This window comes from Sebastes fasciatus, chromosome 3 (assembly GCF_043250625.1).
Source record: "Sebastes fasciatus isolate fSebFas1 chromosome 3, fSebFas1.pri, whole genome shotgun sequence".
NCBI classification, from domain to species: Eukaryota; Metazoa; Chordata; class Actinopteri; order Perciformes; family Sebastidae; genus Sebastes; species Sebastes fasciatus.
This window is the reverse complement of record NC_133797.1, coordinates 5,560,258-5,579,418: the sequence shown is the minus strand read 5'-3', so window position 1 is coordinate 5,579,418 and position 19,161 is coordinate 5,560,258. Positions and strand designations below refer to the sequence as shown.

Sequence of the window (19,161 nt, the reverse complement as noted above, 5' to 3'; positions counted from 1 at the left end):
GTTTTATATTCGGGAATTGGCGTGAGCAGTGAGAGTCAACCATATTCCTGATGTGCAGGCTGTAGAACCAAAACAAGCTGACAAGGGGTAAATCTGGACAGAGCTGCAGAGCAGGGACTTAATTCTGAGTGGGCCTGGTACTACAAGCAACCATTTGACCTTACACAGAACATCATCGAACTCAATGCAGATTTTAAATAGTACAGCTTTGTGTCGATGCATACATTTGCATTTGGTACTTCTTTTCAAATACAAGTTCAGGAGTAGAAAATGTTGAATGACATTCTAATGGGTGTTTGTGTGTCTGTCAAGGTACCCTGGCTGGAAACCAAATATACCAAGGTCAGTTGGACTCTTGTTCTTATGTTTCCAATAATCTGTTTTTAGCCGTGCCTAGCAGCCAGCTGGAGTCAGTCCTGTCAGTTGGCGGGTCCCACTCATTTAAAATATTTTCAAGTGATTAACAAATCACTTGACTGTGCATTTATAGCCAATCTGACACAGATCTTATTGTTTTGTTGGGTATCCATGTGAAAGTAGTTCTATTCATTGTTTCGGATATCTTGTATAAAATTACTACATAGTGTAAAAGTGAAATTATTGTTATTGTCTATGTTTTAGAACCTAAAACATCTAACTAACTGATATGAATAACTTTCATAACACAATATGCTCACTACCTAATACAGTGGAAACCGCTTATAGTGATCACGTCTGTCCGGGTCAAATTGATAAGCGGATGATTATTATAGCCACATTTTTGTTGTTGTGCATCATTTCTAATACAAATTAATTGATATTTTTGTATTTATTACATGAATATAAAGTAATGAAACAGACCGATCTGCTATTTACTGGCTCGTTGCCAATTCTTCTGCGTTTTCCCTCACTGAGGGTGAGGCATTGCCGGGTTTGGCCGGCTCTGCAGCGCCAGCGTGCATGCAGAACAGCGCCCCTTTGCCAGGGCTCCTCGTTCTCTCACCCGGTAGCGGCGTGGAGGGAGACGGGCGTCGTTCTTCATGAGCTGTCGCCTCTGCGGTGCAGAGGAGCCGGTCAGCAGAGTTTCACTTTGGCTTATCAATCCACTTGACGAGGGCGGTTTCACCCACAGATGCTTTCCCCGTACGCATTTGTGTTTTATTCATGAGAAAATTACTTTTCCTTTTCCCGTCATGATATCAATGTGCACGCAGCATCAGCCTCATGTATCCAGCTGGAAAGCAGACGGTGCACGAGGAAAACTATCACGGAAGTAAAGTAAAAAACTCAAATTCAACTAACGTAGTTTTCAAATGTTTTTCCATATGTTCCTTGTATGAAAAGATCCAAAATACACACTGTTAGCGGAGTACTTGATTACTTTAAACAAATTATTTAAACAGCGTTGGTGTAGGAATGATTCTGTCTCAAGCGTTTTGATCCATATAAGCGGTTGCTCACTGTAACCGTGCAGTTACAGTTTCCAAGCAGTTTCCACTGTAGTCTGTACCTAATAGTCAATAACATCTTTGTTCCAAGGTCTGCTTTCTGAATAGAATATGGGCACTTGAATACACAACAAGCTGTATCCACAGCAGTTTTAAACAGTTGTTTGGTGAATCCTGAAATCTTAACCAGCCATTGTTGCTCGGGCAGCACAAAATGAAAATCAATGATCTATGCAAATGTATGCCTTTGAACTACCACTTGTCACAATCCACTGTAACCTCACTGGTTATGTCTGTTCATCAATGTTGTCTTTTGTCCAGTCGGAGTGGACAGTACGGCAGCCGGGCTCTGTGGGATCCCAAGAATCACTCTCCATCCCATTCTGTGTCTCGATCCCTCTCTGGTTCTCCTACCCCAAGTCCTCCTCACGGCAAACACAGAGTGGGCCCCCATCCCTATAGGCCGCACGCAGAGCCTTACTCTCCTCACTATCAACCTCGCCACCAACTCTACACAGGTAGGCCGCACGCTAGAGAGTAGGCATAACGTGTATGTTATGCAATGTGGGGAAATAATGGAGAAATTACTTAAGGAATGCCAATGATGTTAATGACATGATATGAATAATTTCATTGTTTTTCACCCTCAAAGTTAGAAATAATAGAAGGATGTCCTGGGGCTGATTTGCAAAAGTGGTAATGGGCTATTCAGTGGATTTCGAAGTGTCTTGATATTGGCTTTATTATCTCTAATCCATCTCCAACCCATCATTTATTGTAAGCCCTGGTACTGAATGTACACCACATGTCAAAAATTGCATCATTCTCTCCCTTTAATAAAGTGATCTTGCTTTCTGCACATTTTTACCAGTAAGTAACCGAAAGGTACATACAGTACAAATAAGCAGTTTATTAAATGCTTCAATATACTTGAGTATTTTCTTCATGTTGGAAATGAAGACTTTATTCAACCTTCTTGCCTCGATAGATTTATAAGGTACTTCTCTCCACAGATGCAAAACACTACATAGAAATAAGATTTAATGCAGGTTATACAGAATTATCTAGTTCTCAAGCATAGCTCAAATTTGAATGGCATTACTAATTTGAATGTAGACTTACTGTAGGGTAGGTGAACACTGTGCTTTATTATGCAGGACATATTGCATTGGACTTGGTAAGGGATGAATGAGATCAGGGAAAATATGTCTAGTAGGGTCGGGGAAAAAAATCGATTCACCTTATGTATCGCTTTTTTTTATGATTTAGAAATTGACTTTTTTTAATGCCAGAATCAATATATTTGCTTAATTTGAGTCTATGCAGGGGTAGAAGGAAGTTACCGCTTTTATTGTTATAATCTGAGTATCAAATCCGTTCCGTATCCTTCAACCAAAACAAACCACAAGCGGCCGCTGTGAGCCGAAACGAAACAGTAGAAAACGACGGAGGGTCTGCGTGGATACGACCTGCACCCTCACATGTTAAATCCAGCGTGGTAAACACTACACATCCAGTAAAGGATGGAAACACTTTGGGTTTCACACATTGACAGGAAAAGCAGAGCTCGACATCACGGCTAAAGCTGCATGCTAACTCTGTCATGGACAGGAAATGTTATCGTATCGCGGTAACGTTGCGGTCGAGCCGGCTGTCGCTCTCATCTCCGTGGTCAAATGGGCCGACGCTACAAGTGTAGAGCACCCATATACTGACATTTATGTTAAATGCATTCAAACGGCCCCGATGGAGCTGACCATGGATGTATAAAGAGAACGGAACTGACGGAGAGCTAGAGACCACCTTGGAGAAGTTAGAGGAAGTATACACATGTGACTACATCCGTTTTTCAAAATAAGGTGTTAACAAAGGGAACTGTATGTACAAAATAGATATATGGAAATAAGATTGATAGGATTATATTCACCAGAAGTATAAAACATTACATGTAAAAAACAAAAGAAATAGAAAATAAAAATAAAATACAACTAATTTGTGAGGGAAATGTCTTTATTCTTTGGTTTTTGGGTTGCTCGAAAACAATTTAATAAATAATGCCTGACTGATATATTTAACTTCAGGACGTCTCTGACTACATACACGGTGAAAATCAAACATTTTTAATGTATTAATTTTTATATTTTTAGTAGAAGTGTATGATTCAACTTTTTCCCATGGTCTAGTGTTAAAAAAGTTAACAAAAAACACAATATCAAATCGCAATACTTAAAAATTGCAACATATATCGAATTGGCACCCGAGTATCGTGATAGTATCGGATCGGTAGATAGGTGCATCGTCCCAGCTCTAGTGTAGTATACCCACTTCTAAACTCGCCCATCTTCATTTGATCTCTTAAGAACACTGTCAGCACTGTCACTCTGGCTCACACAGTCAGGCCTAAGAAGAGGGACAGGAAATCATTAGGTCAGTCAGTGTGTATGAAAGATTATTTTGTTGGCATTTTGAGTTTGAGAGCTGATAGTGTAGAGAGACAGGAAACATGGGGAGAAAGAAGGGCTTGACATGAAACAAAGGTCCCCAGTCGGAATTGAACCATGGATGTTGCAGCTATGTGGTATGCAAGATGTGGAGAATCCCATTTACTGTGTTTGTAAATATAAAAAACATACCCTGATATCATAAAGCCTTTATAAGCCTTCATCCCAGATTTGAGAAACCCAGGTTTGATTAGAAATGTCCATATCGTACACAGGGGCTTTAAATGACCAAACATTTCCTGGCTTTGCCTTTTCAAATACAGGGATTTCTTTTTTTTCTTTTTTCATATAATTGTAAATTGACTAAATTTAATTACTCTTTTTGTGAATATCTTTTTGCTCCCCTGTCCTCCTCCCTATGATTCATGGCGTGTCTACAGGGGGTTCCTCTCGCAGTGGTCTGAAGCGTCCGCATGATGTTTCAACCAAGTTCTCCGCTGGCCCCGGCCGACATCCATCCTCCTCTAAGGCGGGTCATAGCTCCAAACATGGACCGTTACAGTCCTCCACCAAAACTGTCAAGAGCGGGACGAAGCCCGCAACCAAGACGACTAAGACGGCAAGTGCCAAGGCACCTGACACAGTGGTTGTACACAGTTTTAAACATTTAATGTTCTATTTAAACAAGCAATCTTTTTCCGAAATATGTGTTGAGGGAACATCGCAAAAATGAACACAACCACAAAAACACATTCTAGTGTGTCTTTATTTACTCTGTTCATTCAGTGGCAGTTAAATGACTGAAACGTTGAACTTTTCCTAATATGAGTATTGTTGAGTTTCCTGCTCTAGCCAGTTTCAATTTGACATTATCATAATGTTCCCCAAACCTGCTTAATGTTTGAAATGAGTACAGTAAACACTAGCTTTTACATCATTTTAGGTGTTGCCAATATGAGCTTGAGTATTTGTTATTTATGTTGGTGAAGCTTACAGATGTTAGAGGCTGATTTCGGGCACAATGCTGGAAAAATGTTAGATCTGGTGGCTTGACAAGTTGATATTGAATTATTTCATTGTTTTTTAAAGGAACAGTGTGTAACATATCAGGGGGATCTATTAGCAGAAATGGCATGTAATATTCATAGCTATGTTGGTTGCAATCTGCAACCACACCACAAGATGCCGCCATATCTTACACACTACCTTTCAGCCACCTCAGTATTTTCTTAAGCCCAACCACAATGTCATTGTGAATAAACATTCACAGTTTAAAATCATGCATTTTTTTTTTTGCTTCTGGTTGTCTCAAAAGGGATTTTCTCCTAAAACTAACCTAAAAAACGTATGCTGTTGGTTTCTAGTCTGCCAAGCTTCCACCAGCCAAAAAGAAGAAGAAAATGGTGACTCCAGCCTCCCAGGATTCGTCTGTTGCAGATCGTCTGGTGTATCTGACGGGCATTCCAAAGGACGCGTCTGAGCAGGAAGTTACCGACTTGGTTGGGTCCTTTGGCAAGATCAACAACGTGATCCTCATGCCATGCTCAGAGGAAGAGAGCGAAAAGGGCGAAGGACAAAAGGTGCTATTTAAGTGTCACATAAAAGTTATTGATGGCAAGAAATTTGACTTTTGGGATTTTTACTGGTGTTAGTTTAATTGAAAGCGGAAAAAACAATTGTAATTTTATTGTTTAAAGGCAGGAAGGATATAAGAAAAGAACAAAACATGCAGGCAGGCATGAAGGGATGCAACACCTAGAGGTTTACCGATATGGATTTTTTATGGCCGAAGCCGATTTTTTGTTTTTTTACAGAATCGGACAGCCGATGGCCGATATATGATGTAGAATTTTTTTTGCCGATATGTTTGGCTGGTTTTCTTTTTTCCCTCCATCTGATAAAATATAAAAGCTTAATAATAACAAATGATACACAACATTTCTTAACTTAAGTAAACATTTATTGAACAACACTTATGGTCTGTCTCTCCAATCTGCATTTTGTGTCTGCACTGCAGTGCACTTATATTTGATTTTGTGCATGACGGTTAATAGTAGTAATAGTACAGGGCTCAAAACTTTTTAAGCACCTTTCCAAAACTGTCTTAAAGTATGTTTTTTATTTATGTTTGTTGACAGACACTGTTACAAGCTATATGGCCATAATCTAAGTGATCACAAAAAAATTATAATAACTTTGTTCACTGGTATTACACAGCCTGCTGCTCATATCTGCTCTGCTGCGGACTACACACTGGCCACTAGCAGTGACGTCATAGAGGCTATGTAGGACCCGTAGACCGTAAACACGTTTAATGAGCGAGTGAACTTTTTGCTAAATGTTTCGACAAATTGCTCGTGTTTCCGCCCTCACACGCAAACTTGCACTTATGACGAGCATTGTCAGCATCAACTCCAGTAAAGTGTAATCAAGCTTTTGAAGTTTAGTTCTACAGCAACAACAACAAAGGGCTGCCCGCAGACGTGCCTGCTTGCTAATCGGCTTAATATGCTCAGGCATCGGCCGATGCTGATTATGAAAAAAATTTTAAAAAACGGCCCGATTAATCGGTCGACCTTTACCAACACCCCACTCAACCCATACACAGACTTTTAAATAAACACAATTCAAAAGTTGTTCATTCATTCATTACTGAAAGCTGATGATAGGCTGATGTTATGTAGAGATAGTACAAATAACACTAATGGTTGAACTTTATCACAACCTTTTTGCTCATTTAGGGAATATTACAGCAAAAAGAAATAACATACAATCAAAAGCAATCAAATTAAATTTGGCCATTTCTTTTAAAAGGATGATGTTTTTTTCTGTTGTAGAAAAATTAGTCAAATCAACATTTTCAATAGAAATAGCAGTCAGCCTCTCCATTACTCCTGAGTCCTAAAATCAGTAACCGTGGATATGTTACGCTGTGAAAATGTCCTGGTCCTGTGTTGCAGAACGCCATCATGGTCCCACATTCTAACTTTGTCACCCTCCCCTGTTGCAGGCGTCAGTATGCATGGTGAAGGCTGAAGACGCCCAGGCTCTGGCTAATTCCACAAATCTCTCCATCAGAGACCAACAAATCACTGCTTCAGTAGCCAAGGTACGGTGTGGAAAATCTACATGTCATTCACATATCCTGTTTAAACCCTGCAATACATAAAAACATGGAACCTCCATCACAAATGCAGAATAGGTTCTTATTAGGGCTGTCAAAGTTAACATGATAACGTGTTAACGCAAATTTGTTTTAACGTCACTAATTTCTTTAACGCAACTTACGATTTTTAGGTTGTAGCGGGCTCAGTTTTAAAGCTAGAATGAAGATACTGGTTTCATATGAAACAAGAAAACCTAAGGAAAATGTCGGAGAAAGCCAGAGTGAACAAATTGATGGTGTTTTTAGTAATGTACCATGTTGTGACTGTTTCTGTTTGTATTTTAGTGCAAAGACTGATATTCAATTCAAAGGGGACACAGAGAGCGCAACATCAGAAACCACAACACTAGAGATATTGAGACCTTTTGTGATAACTAGGTCCAGAGTGTGACCCCTTTTTCAACATGGATGTTTAAATCTTTGGACCATATGTACCGTATGTATTCTCATGTACACTTTCAGTAAACACGTTTTATTTATTTGTTTTAGAAACCTGATGCGGGACAGTCTTCTGATGCTAACAACAGGTTTGTCACAGTTATTATCATCTTAAGCATTTTTTCCGACTCACCCTGCCAATTTCAGAACTGCACTCGTTGCACTCAACTATTAATATTTCTGTCTTCGCAGCAAACCTGCTCCGGGACAGGACAAAGGTGCTGGTGGGGAAGACTCTGGTAAGAAAAAAAATAACTGGGAGTTTGCAATACCCACCAATGAAATAAATCAGTGCTGATATAAATCCAAATCTATCATCGTCAAGAAATGCTCAGTACATCAACTAATAATAACTGTATCTTAAAGATATAATATGCAGCATTTTCCTAAAAAAACAGTGCATAGACTCCTACAAAATCCCTCTCAATCATCACTTATGACCACTGGAAGTGTGTGTGTATCTACAGAGACCCTGCAGCCCTCTGCCTGTATTTTCTCTCTTCTTATTATTTTGCTGCGTTCCAGATGTCCCAGCTAATAACGTTCAGTTCGTCACATCTCTCGGCGTCTGATACCATGGCACAAGTCCCCATTTAGCGTCTGTATGGTGCAAAGCGGCTGTATTTGACGACCTGGGATGAGAAATGTTTTGCTCGGAGAATGTGCTCCACACATGCGCAGTCGATCGCTACGCTACCACTTTTCACATTGTGGCTGCGTGGACAGGTCCGTGCAGTCACAACGAATTACCTGGTACATGGATGTGGAAGATATAACTTTGGTTTAAGCCTTCCACAAGTCCACAAAACGCATGAAGACTGGATGGGCAAACTCTGTTGCTTCAGGAGACCCCTCCATGCTCCCAATCATCCCCCCCCCCCCCCCCCCCCCCCACAGGATGCACGAGAAATTCTTCCGGAGCTGGGAGTTGACGACCTTGCGGTCAGGAGCCTCAGCCAGATGTTGCCAGTTCACCCTCACTACACGTTTGGGTTTACCAGATCTGTCCTGCAGCCTCCCCCGCCATCCGATCCAACTCACCACCAGGCAGTGATCAGTCGACTCCTCTGAATGTCCAAGACATACGGCTGCAGATCTGATGATTCAACCACAAAGACGATCATCGATCTTTTGCCTGGGTTGTTCCGGTACCAAGTACACTTATGAACAGCCCTATGCTTGAACATGGTGTTTGTTATGGCCAATCCACAACTAGCACAGAAGACCAACAACAAAACATCGCTCAGGTTCAGATCAGGCAGGCTGTTCTCCCAATCATCCCCTTCAGATTTCTCCATTGTTGCCCATGTGAGAGTTCAAGTCACCCAGCAGAACTATTGAGTCCCCAGAGGGTATCCATTCCAGGACCGAGAGACTCAAAAAAGGCTTGGTACTCTGAGCTGCTGTTAGGTGCATAAACAACAGTCATAGTCTTCCTCTCAGAGACTTGCAGTCGCATAGAGGCGACCCTCTCGCTCCCCAGAGAGAACTCTCAACAACTCCCGTCGTCTCTCACCCTGGGCAACTTTAGAAAAGGCGAGAGTCCAGCCCCACTCCAGGAGTTTGGTTCCAGAATCAGTGCAATGCATAGAGGTGAGCCCAACTATATCTAGTTGGTGCTGCTCCACCATCCGCACCAGCTCCGGTTCCTTCCCCTGCCAGACAGGCGACGTTCCACGTCCTTAGAGCCAATCTGTGATGCCAGTGGTCGGCACAACTAGGTTCGCAGTGCACCCGAGCCCAATACCCATCCCTGTGAGTGGTGGGCCCACAGGGCGGCGGCTCCATGTGCCACTTCTGTAGCTAAGACACACGTAGGCGGGTTTGTGACGTCATGGCTTGTGGTTGTGGTGTTGAAAATATACTCATTATAGCACTTTTTGCCCCCCTATCTCTTCCTCCTCCAACTCCCCACTGCAGGAGGCGAGGCTGACCAGAAGACTTCTGATGAGGTACGCAATGCATACACAGATTATAAATTATATATAACAACATTGTGAAAAGGGTTGGTGAGTGTTGTCAACCAACTCCTGGGGCTAATATGTGATTAATTGGACATATTCTTCTTTACTTTATCAAATTTGCAAATTTGCACAAAAAAAAAATCTGTTTTGTTTTGTTTTTTAAATTGAGATCATCACTTGTTATAACATATCAGTATTCAGGCATCATACGTCTCAATACGATGTCTCCTACAGAAGGGCATGGTGTTGATCACAGGACTTCCTGAGAGCGGCTGGTCAGAGAGTGACATCATCAAGCTGGTCCAGCCCTTTGGAACTCCCTCTGACATCATTCAGGCGGCACAAATTGGAAAGGTAGATATAAACACAGTTTCCATCTGAGCTTTTACTGTTTCTTGGAGAGGATAAAACACAACTGGGCAGCAGTAATACAAGCAGCTAAAGTCCTGAGTTCCTTGATGTTTTTGCAAGATAGTTGGCTTTCTCTGTTAGTTTAGACTCCAAACCAGCTGTTCCAATAGGATGGTCAGAACATATGATCATGAATACCAACCATATTGTTGTTGTTGTTGTTGGTATTTCCCCAGTTTGGCAGTTTATTACTCATATTAGTATTAATATATTATATACTGATTTGTTGTTATTATTATTTTATTGACACAAATGCCCTGGAGCTCTTTATCAGGGCAGCTAACGTGTTAGGGTGACCATTTCCTGTGAAAGGCTATATGTGTTGGAAAAATACCGTTGATGTGCCCACAACACAATATTAAAACCATTGTTTTTTTTGTATGTTAGGTACTTGTGTCAGTGCTAGACATGGAGATTGCTCAGGAGATAGTGAAAGTCCACGCCTTCATCCCTGCAAAGATTCAAGACTCTGAGCTGAAGATGATCCATATCAAACAACGTATCGGTCTCAGCACACCGGTAGGGCTCTTCATCCCTTACCCAGTTTTCCTCTACAGTATATTGATCTACTCTTCTCCTCTGTTGCTGTCTAATGTTCTTTCTCCATTATCTCGCTTTGAAAGAGGTTGGTTCTTTGATATTTTACCGTGTTGAACAATGAACGTTAAGCAATAACTGACATTTATACCAAAAACTCTCTCCACAGGTGGCTCTCTACAATCTTCTGATGGGATCAGTGGACCCATTAGTGAGTTTTTCTACTAGTATACTTTTCTGTCCAATTTATTTTAATTATTGGTTTATTGATTTAACAGTGACAGTGCACAATAAACTTTGCTGTAAATTTGCCAGAGTTAGCCAAAAGGCAATTTTTCATCTTTAATCCCTCGACAATGGTTAGGTAATTGATCATTCAAAATTGTGTTTATGTGTTTGGTATGGATGCAAATTTTGAATTTTTTTTGTAACCGATAACCGACCATCGTTAACTGATTATTAACCGGCAAGATAAGTGCGTCGCATGCTATTTTTAGTACCTAACAAGCCGCCCAGCTGCACGAAAAGCCAATGCACAAACAGGTTAATCATCATTTATCACCAGCTGCAGTGTATGAGCAAGACAGACAACTGAGTCCCCAGTTCACCCGACCGGGAGAGTTACTGTAGATGCCACGATCCTGCGTTTATTGTCCCAGTAAGTCTCCACCGCACCATTTAGCTGCAAGGTTGTCAGCGGTGTGTCTGCCTGGCGTACTCTGTCAGCCCGGAGTAACGTTAGCGAGTGTCCGGCAGACCGTGTGTGTGTTTGTGCTACGTTAGAAGCTGTAGCGTTGCTGGTGGCTTCGCGCTCGCCGTTGTCACACAAATATGGTCCGTCAGTGCGGCGGTGAGTGTGGGGTTGGTGGTGGTACTGTTTATTTGTCGGTGAATAAACTCCTCAAGACCTGAACCAACTTCCTGTATCTGCAACTCCGATTCAGACTCACTTAAGATGGGTTGTTAAGGTGGACCAGCTTTTCTCCTTAACCTGACGAGCTGCTCCTCTGCGTTTTTTCTCAGCTTTTTAGCAATTTTTTTAATATTTCTTTTAACCGATAGCATTAATAGGTTAAAATCCTTAATGTCGGTTAATTATTAACATTCCTAGTGTTTGTTGATCCAAAGGTAGATTTCCACAAAGTTTCTTATCGCACTGGTCCAACCTAAATGAAGGTGCCTCACAGTGACGGCACGACATCACATCCTGCAGCTGCGTCACCGTTTTTTTTCTGACACCTCCTGACTGCTCCAATTATCCCGCTGTGTTTACTCCCTGTGATGCAGCGTGCTCAGGGTTTTTTTAATTAAGCAGTTTGAAAGAAATTTTGGGCAGCACTCTTTAGATTCAGATCTCTTCTAAAGATTAGTGATCTTTGCAGTAACTTTTTAAAAAGTAGTATTTCTCTCTTTGACATACATGTTTGTTGAGGTTCTGATTTATTAAGATAGAAAAACAGTGAATTAGCAAACAAAACAATACTCATCATATAGTGTTGCAGGGTTTCAAGGGGCTATGATAGCATCATTTATTGACATAATAAATGACATACTTTGAACCGATTTGTTACATCGCTGAACTGGTGATGAACCAGCAATTGTCCACTGGCTAATAATGTTCCTTTGCATCCTGCAGGAGAGCACCGTTCCAGTAGGCTGGAGCTGCCTGTTGGTGATCAGTAATGTTCCCAACACGCCGTCCGGCTCCTCTGAGGTCCAGAAATTGGTGCGACGCTTTGGCACCGTCATCAAGACCCTAGTGCTCAACAATACGGTGAGGACTGTTTGTCTGTGCAGCCGCAAACATTGCTAATCCATCATCTCCTGAACCTTCTGTGCCCTCAGTCGCAGCTATGTCCTGCGTCAAGAATCCATTCTCAACCCAAATCTGTCATGTCTCACCTCCTTTATTTATCGGGCAAAGAAACCTCATATGCCGTTGACATGATGTGTCTCTTCCTGCTCAGGTCATTTGCGAGATGGCAACTGCGGCCATGGCCCTGTCCGTTTACAAACGCTTCCAGACGTTTCCGTGCATCATCCAGAACAACCCTCTGTTCTTCTCCCGCAAGCCTGACCCCAAAGCCAACACACAGACCAAAGTCATCACTGCATACCTGGATTCACCTGAGGTTGGTAACTTTGACAAATGATTGATGAGTAGTTATGGGATATCCATTTAGACACATACTAATGGCATACATTCCTGCAGCTTTAACTTGTATCAAACACCTGAATGCACAGGTTTGATGCGACTCCTGATCGATACCTCTTTGTCTCTGATCGTAGGATACACCTGCGAATGGCAAAGGCAGCCAAGCAGCAGCAGACGAAGAGGAGACGGCACAGAAAGAGAATTCTGCATCTCCATTGGATGGGATTGAAAAAGACGGTGATGGGATGGACGAAAAGACCGAGGTTGAAATGGACGGCGATGGGAAGGACGAGAAAGCGGAGGTTGAAAAAGACGGTGACGGGAAGGACGAGAAGATAAAGAGCACGGAGAAGATGCTCGGTGAAGACAACGCTTTGGGAGAAAACTGGAGCAAAGATGACGAGATCAAAAAAGACGAGATCACCATTGCTCTTTCTGAGCAAAACGTCCAACCAGAAGGAGCCTTGGATACAGACATGAGGGAAAAATCAGCTGTTAAAACTGTCATGGAGACAGCAGAAGAGGACAAAGTCGTCGACGCACCCACAGCGGGCCATGACGAGACTCCTGCTGGTGAAGAGACAAAGCCATCTAGCGCTGATGGCAAAGCAGCTTCCCTGGAGACGGCCATGCCAGAGCTCCCTAAGGTAAAATATCCCCAAAATCTGCCTCTGTTTTTGGAGCCAGACTGCGTAGCTAAGGTCAGAAACCTCCCACATATTAATATGATATTTAGAGTTTTGACCTTATTTTTGATCCGCGTTTCAACAGGTTACTCAGGAGATGGTTAACGCGCTGCTTGTGGAGTGCCGAACAAGAACCGCCAGCCATCCCAACAACAACAACAACGCAGCAGCTTCCACCGACGGAGAACAGGGGGAGACACAAATGGAGTCAGAGCCGGGCGAAAGAGCAGCAGATGAGACAAAAGAGCCAGCGAAGAACCCCTCAGAGGAGCAGGCGAAGAAGCAGGAAAGGGAGCGAAAAGAGAGGGAGGCAAGAAAGGAGAAGGAGGCGAGGGAGAGGAAGGAGAGGGAGAGGAGGGCCTGGGAGAAGGAGGAGAGGGTCAAGCGGGATGAAAGAGGCAGGAGGAAGAGGGAGGAGGAAAGGAGGGAAAGAGAGAGGAGGGAGAGGAAGAGAGCCTACGGCGAAGGCTTGTCGGGGTCGAGGTTGTCGTCCAGGTCGGAGGGATGCAAGCAGAGCTCCTTGAGGGACGAACAGTACGACAACTCTGAAGCGGAGAACAAAATGGTGAGAAGGCGCTGTCGGGTCAGAAAGTGTTGAATCTCTCCCCTTTATTCTTCTTTATCCTCACCTCTATTCTTTTTGTCCTGTCATGGAATCAGGAGGAGGAGGAGGCGTTTGATGACTTCCCGTTCAACATGAGCGACTTTGTGACGGTGGATGAAGTCGGAGACGTGGCCGACCTTCCTTCCCCTCCTCCCCCCTCTGTTCTCATGGAAACCACAGCGGGAGGGGAGGACGCCCACACATCTGTCCAACAGAACATTCTGGGGGTACACAAAAAAAACTTCTTCTCTGCATGGTTATTGGGGTATTCGGGGCACGGTACGGATTGATCGTACCTGATATGAAAACGCCCTTAAATTTCCACAATGTAATGACATCGTGGTCCTCTTCTGTTTGTAGGACACGGCCATTGAGGTGACCGCAGAAACGACAATGTCAGATGCCCCGGCAACCCTTGTGAAGCCTGACGAGCACGCGTCAGAGTCTGAACCTGTGACTGAGCCAACAGCTGAGACTTCACACGGTTCAGTGTCATCAGATTTAACACCGATCGCTGCAGCGTCACAAGAAGAGTCTTCACCCGGCCAAACACTTGTTCCGACATGTCAACCAGAAGCCCCTGAGACTGAGACCACATCGGAGACAGGTACAATCTCGCACTCATTAAGTCTTTGTAATGATGTGAAGATAAAACACCACCTCGTGTACGTTTTCTTTCTTTTTGTGATTGATTTTGGCCTGAAATCTGTCGTTATTCTTTAGAAGCCACACTGACAGCCGCTCTGGACTCCACCACTGAGGTTGAGTCGCTTCCCGCACCTGTAGCTTCAGCCGCCCCAGCTGACTCCTCCTCAAACTGCCCAGCGACAGGAGCAGTGACTACGGAGAGTGAGAATGATCAGAAAGAGGGCGACGCTGTCAATCGCAGTCAGGCTAAAAAGGAGGAGGAGATGGTGTCGGACAAAACGGAGGACCAGGAGAAGATGCAGGATAAAGAGGACAAAGAGACCGGAGCTCCCAATGTGGAGACAGGTGTGGTTTCTTTGATTTAGTTTGAATTAGACCTATGGGTGGCAGCAGTACCTTAGTGGTTTGAGTTGTGTCAAACGTACGGCCCGGGGGCCAGACCTGACCCGCCAAAGGAGTCCAATCCTGGTTTCCTCCCGAGGGGTGGGGGGTCACAATTCTCCCATATTTCTCCAGATTTATGACAAATGCTCACACTTTTTCTTCCTTTTCGTTATTTTAGCCTGTTTCTGGAACTGAGCAGTGTGTATAATCCTTACTGTCTCCACCCGGACGACAATAGAGCTACACAAACTGTCGTTTCCCGGCGGAAGAAAGCAGTCTATGCTCGCGACACAGCGCAGTTTGAGCTCATGTTTAAGCTGCGCTCGCCACAGCGTGCAGCGCCCAAAGTTGGGCATATTATTTCCATACAATCATATATTAATTGGGATTGATGTTGATAGATATGAGTGGACACTGGCAACCATTTAGTTTGACATTACGTTTAATTATTTATTTATTTTGAACATGTAACAAAAACCTCAGTAAAAAACAAATAAAATGAACAGTGAACATATAGCAAACTATCAATAAACAAATAATCAACATAAATAAATATTACATGTCCCAAAAGGAGTAGGAAGAAGTACAGCCTACACTTTTATGATCCTACACCTTCTCCATAACTCGAACAATTAACTCAATATTTATCATATATTCCTTTTTTTTTATTTCAATTCCAACCTCGGTAATGAGGTGATGTTTTTCACCGGTTGTCCACGTTAATCAAAAGATAATCCTTTATTATATGTTGATATAAAGTGTTCCAGCAGCAAAAGGACCGGCAGTATCTCTCCTTCACACACCGCGGGTGAAGCAGTCTGTCACTGAAAGACCTATTTAACAACACACAGAGGGAGCAGCGCCTTTTGTAGTCCGTCTTCAGAACATTGTAGTTTCACCACGGCAGACCCGCGTCACTAACATCCACTGCTGTCGCATCATAATTACGGAATCTAATGAAAGAGCAGTCGGATTCTCTCAAAACCGCGGTTGTCTTTTCCTTCTGATTTCTCTTTCTCATCTTTCCTTGACCTCATGATGATTTCCATCGAGGTCAAAGGAAAAGTGGTTAGGAAAAGACGTTAGGACGCAACTTTTTGACTTTTCGACCGCAGCTTCAGGGCTTTTTAGTCCCCTTTCAAGATTTTAAAGAGGTCTCTGTCCCTCACAGGAAACCAAGAGAGGTCTGAAGATCAAACAAACACCGAAGAGGAGAGTGTAAAGAAGAAATTAAAGACGGGCACTCCCACCAACACAGACTGCTCCCTCCCTCCTTTTGACCCCAGCAGCCCAGTTGGTAAGACACTCGTCTCTATTTGTTCACTGTTTGCCGTTACATTTTCACTATTGTGTTCATCTGATTTTTACATGTATGCTCACAATGAGTTCACTTCATGTCTGTGTGTGTGTGTGTGTGTGTGTGTGTGTGCGTGTGTGTGTGTGTGTGTGTGTGTCCACAGGTATGGAATTCTTGGTTCCAAAGACAGGTTTCTTCTGTAAGGTGTGTAATAGGTTCTTCAGCGGAACCAAAGAGGCAGAGATAAACCACTGCAAAACCCTCAAGCACTACGAGAACCTCCAGGTAGACAGCACACACACACACACACACACACACTTGTGTGGATGTACTGTTTAGATGGAATTGACTCTTTGAGCTTTCTCCTCTTTAGGGATGTCATGATACCAGACATTTAGTAGACGATACCAATTACCTTGGAGAAGTTAGAGGAAGTAGACACGTGTGACTACGTCCGGTTTTCAAAATAAGGTGTTAACAAAGGGAACTGTATATACAAAATACATATATGGAAATAAGATGAATTGGATTATATTCACCAGAAGTATAAAACATTACACGTCCCTTATAAATTAAAAAGAAAATACCACTAATTTGTGAGGGAAATGTCTTTATTCTTTGATTTTTGGGTTGCTGGATAAAAAAATGTAATAAATAATTCCCGACAATGACTGATATATTTGACTTCAGGACGTCTCTGACTACATAGATGCTGAAAATCAAAAAAATTTACTGTATTAATTCAGATATTTTCCAAAGTAAAAGTCCCTAAAAGTATGTGATTCAATTTTTTCCCATGGTCTAGTGTTAAAAAAAAAATTAACAAAAATCGCAATAAATCGTAATATCGAATCGCAATACACATCAAATCGGCACTCGAGTATCGTGATAGTATCGAATCGGGAGATTGGTGAATCGTCCCAGCCCTAATTATTTATGCAGGGGGACCTTATGATATATGATTACCTTATTTACGATTGTTTGACTGTCACTACAAAGGATGTTCACTAAAAAATGAGGCTGTCTCATGCCAAAAAATTATTTGTTTCTTGACAAAAATGTAAGATGAAGTGATTGCAGCATGGTTAAGTGCCATTTTATGGGTTTGTGATAATATTATTCATCTTTTCTCGTCAAATGGGGCATTTCCCATTCTTCACTTTTTTTTTTTTTTACACTTATTGTCAGGTGTCAATCTCGCAGGACATTTGTTTGGTCACAAAAGCCAGAATAATCCGGTCTAATCCAGTTTCCTTGTTCATTCTCTTCTAGAAATACCTGCAAGCCACGAAAACGGCGAATGTGACCGTCAAGCCCGATTCCATCTGAGCTGCGGCTACGAAACTCTCGACTGAATTCATCATTCCCCTCCTTTTGTAATTTTTTTTTGTCTTCATTTATCAACTAAGGGTCCAGATTCTCATCGATGTAGATTAGCCTCATGTTCTGTCTCAGTTTGAATATGTGGTATTTTTGTTCATGTACAATTTAAGACAAATGTGTTGAAACTGTGTTAGAGTGAAAGATGGCTGTCGGTATGAACTGTACGATCAATAAAAGGGTTTACTAAATCGTCTGTTATCACTCATTCACGAGGTTTATGGTGCATGCTCAGAGCTTTGACGTTGGAGTTGGGAGTGTGGTGGCAGTTTCTGTTAAAACAAGACACAAACCAACGTAACAACTTGTCTTTCAGTGAATTTAATAAAAAGGCATACATTAATAACTAAAGCATCTGCAGATGGACTCACGAGCACAGCCACCTGTTGTGGACTGTGGCAAGTGAGCCCCGAATACAAAGAGTAGTCAGTATTTATACATTTAAAGCATAACACGAAGATAAGTGCAAAGAAGAAAGGAAGAGAAGGATAGAAAGTGTATCAATGCGTCAGCACACAGCAGACAACAGCATCACAAGACATAACAAGTATTTCAGCAATCTGTTGTTTGCAGTTACAGAGATCTAAAATGTCAGGTCACTGTCCTATGGTGACGAAGTTGAACATGTGAGGCCCTGAGATTATCTAAAGGTACATTGTTAAACTGCAGATATGAAAATTGCCATTACAGGAGACAACATGAAGAGAGAAACTTTTAACATCACTGCTCAACATGGCAACAGCAGCTATTTTGACCAGCTTCATTCACCAGGAAGATTGAGGAAACTACCTGCAATAAAGTTACATGATGGAAACTTGTAATAGATTTCCCTTTTGTTCACACTAACATCTTACTTGATTTTATTTTGACACATTAGAGCTTATTTTGTCTTGTTTTTCTAATGAATTGGTCTCAATTTAAAGAGTAACTTAACGCTAAATCCACTAACTTTTTTTAGTTTAAACATTGTGTGTGCAGTCAACTGTCAATTCTGGTCTCATTCTATAGTGTCCACCATTACAACAGAAGTTAATTTGCCTTTTCCAGAGAAAGTTTCAGTGCTGTCCTCCAGATCCAACCGAAATCTGAAAAAAATGTCCCTCAATGACTTGCAAAGTAATTCCCACAGAAGAGCAGGATTGGTCTATGTGTGATCGACTTCTGATATTTCCTCTTAATCAGTGAAGGGATTTGGCACTATATTGTGATGATTATGATGTGTTTTCAATAAAAGTATGCCACAATCTGAGATTATACAAGCAGTATTCAGACGTCACTGTGTGGCTCAGATCACAGATGGGCCTTTTTCACGGAAGACTTTTTGACTTCTCACAGTAGGAAAATCACAGGTGTAAATAATGAAATTAAAGCTTTAGTAGGCAACACGTTTTTGGCATCATTGGGCAAAAATATCCATAATAACCTTTCAGCATATTGTTATTCAAGTGTTCTGAGAGATAACTAGACTTCTGCACCTCCTCATGGCTCTGTTTTCAGGCTTTAGAAAAATCTATCCCACAGGTCATTTCAGAGAGAGAGAGCGTTCCTATAGGCTGTGCTCCGGCTGGTGGGCGGTGCTTGGTATTTCCTCAACTGATCTCAACATGGCTGCCGGGTCACAAA

The 19,161-nt window shown here is 42.2% G+C and overlaps 1 protein-coding gene across 3 annotated transcripts in view; it reads left to right on the top strand.

Annotated features, from left to right (window-relative positions):
• Window positions 1-17,729, top strand: part of LOC141763615 (uncharacterized) — a 30,230-nt gene extending 12,501 nt beyond the window's left edge. The window contains exons 4-25 of one of the 3 annotated variants that reach the window (XM_074628086.1): window positions 313-342; window positions 1,749-1,945; window positions 4,309-4,487; window positions 5,233-5,448; window positions 6,879-6,977; window positions 7,524-7,561; window positions 7,665-7,711; window positions 9,393-9,424; window positions 9,671-9,790; window positions 10,235-10,366; window positions 10,554-10,595; window positions 12,021-12,158; window positions 12,352-12,516; window positions 12,674-12,841; window positions 12,872-13,186; window positions 13,311-13,790; window positions 13,886-14,056; window positions 14,190-14,436; window positions 14,553-14,822; window positions 16,033-16,158; window positions 16,322-16,443; window positions 17,431-17,729. In XM_074628086.1, coding sequence (XP_074484187.1) covers window positions 313-342; window positions 1,749-1,945; window positions 4,309-4,487; window positions 5,233-5,448; window positions 6,879-6,977; window positions 7,524-7,561; window positions 7,665-7,711; window positions 9,393-9,424; window positions 9,671-9,790; window positions 10,235-10,366; window positions 10,554-10,595; window positions 12,021-12,158; window positions 12,352-12,516; window positions 12,674-12,841; window positions 12,872-13,186; window positions 13,311-13,790; window positions 13,886-14,056; window positions 14,190-14,436; window positions 14,553-14,822; window positions 16,033-16,158; window positions 16,322-16,443; window positions 17,431-17,487 — 3,391 coding nt within the window. In that variant the 3' untranslated portion in view covers window positions 17,488-17,729. Of the gene's footprint in view, window positions 1-312; window positions 343-1,748; window positions 1,946-4,308; window positions 4,488-5,232; window positions 5,449-6,878; window positions 6,978-7,523; window positions 7,562-7,664; window positions 7,712-9,392; window positions 9,425-9,670; window positions 9,791-10,234; window positions 10,367-10,553; window positions 10,596-12,020; window positions 12,159-12,351; window positions 12,517-12,673; window positions 13,187-13,310; window positions 13,791-13,885; window positions 14,057-14,189; window positions 14,437-14,552; window positions 14,823-16,032; window positions 16,159-16,321; window positions 16,444-17,430 lie in introns of all 3 variants that reach the window. The other 2 variants (XM_074628075.1, XM_074628095.1) reach the window with 2 other exon arrangements.
• The last annotated feature ends 1,432 nt before the right edge of the window (window positions 17,730-19,161 follow it).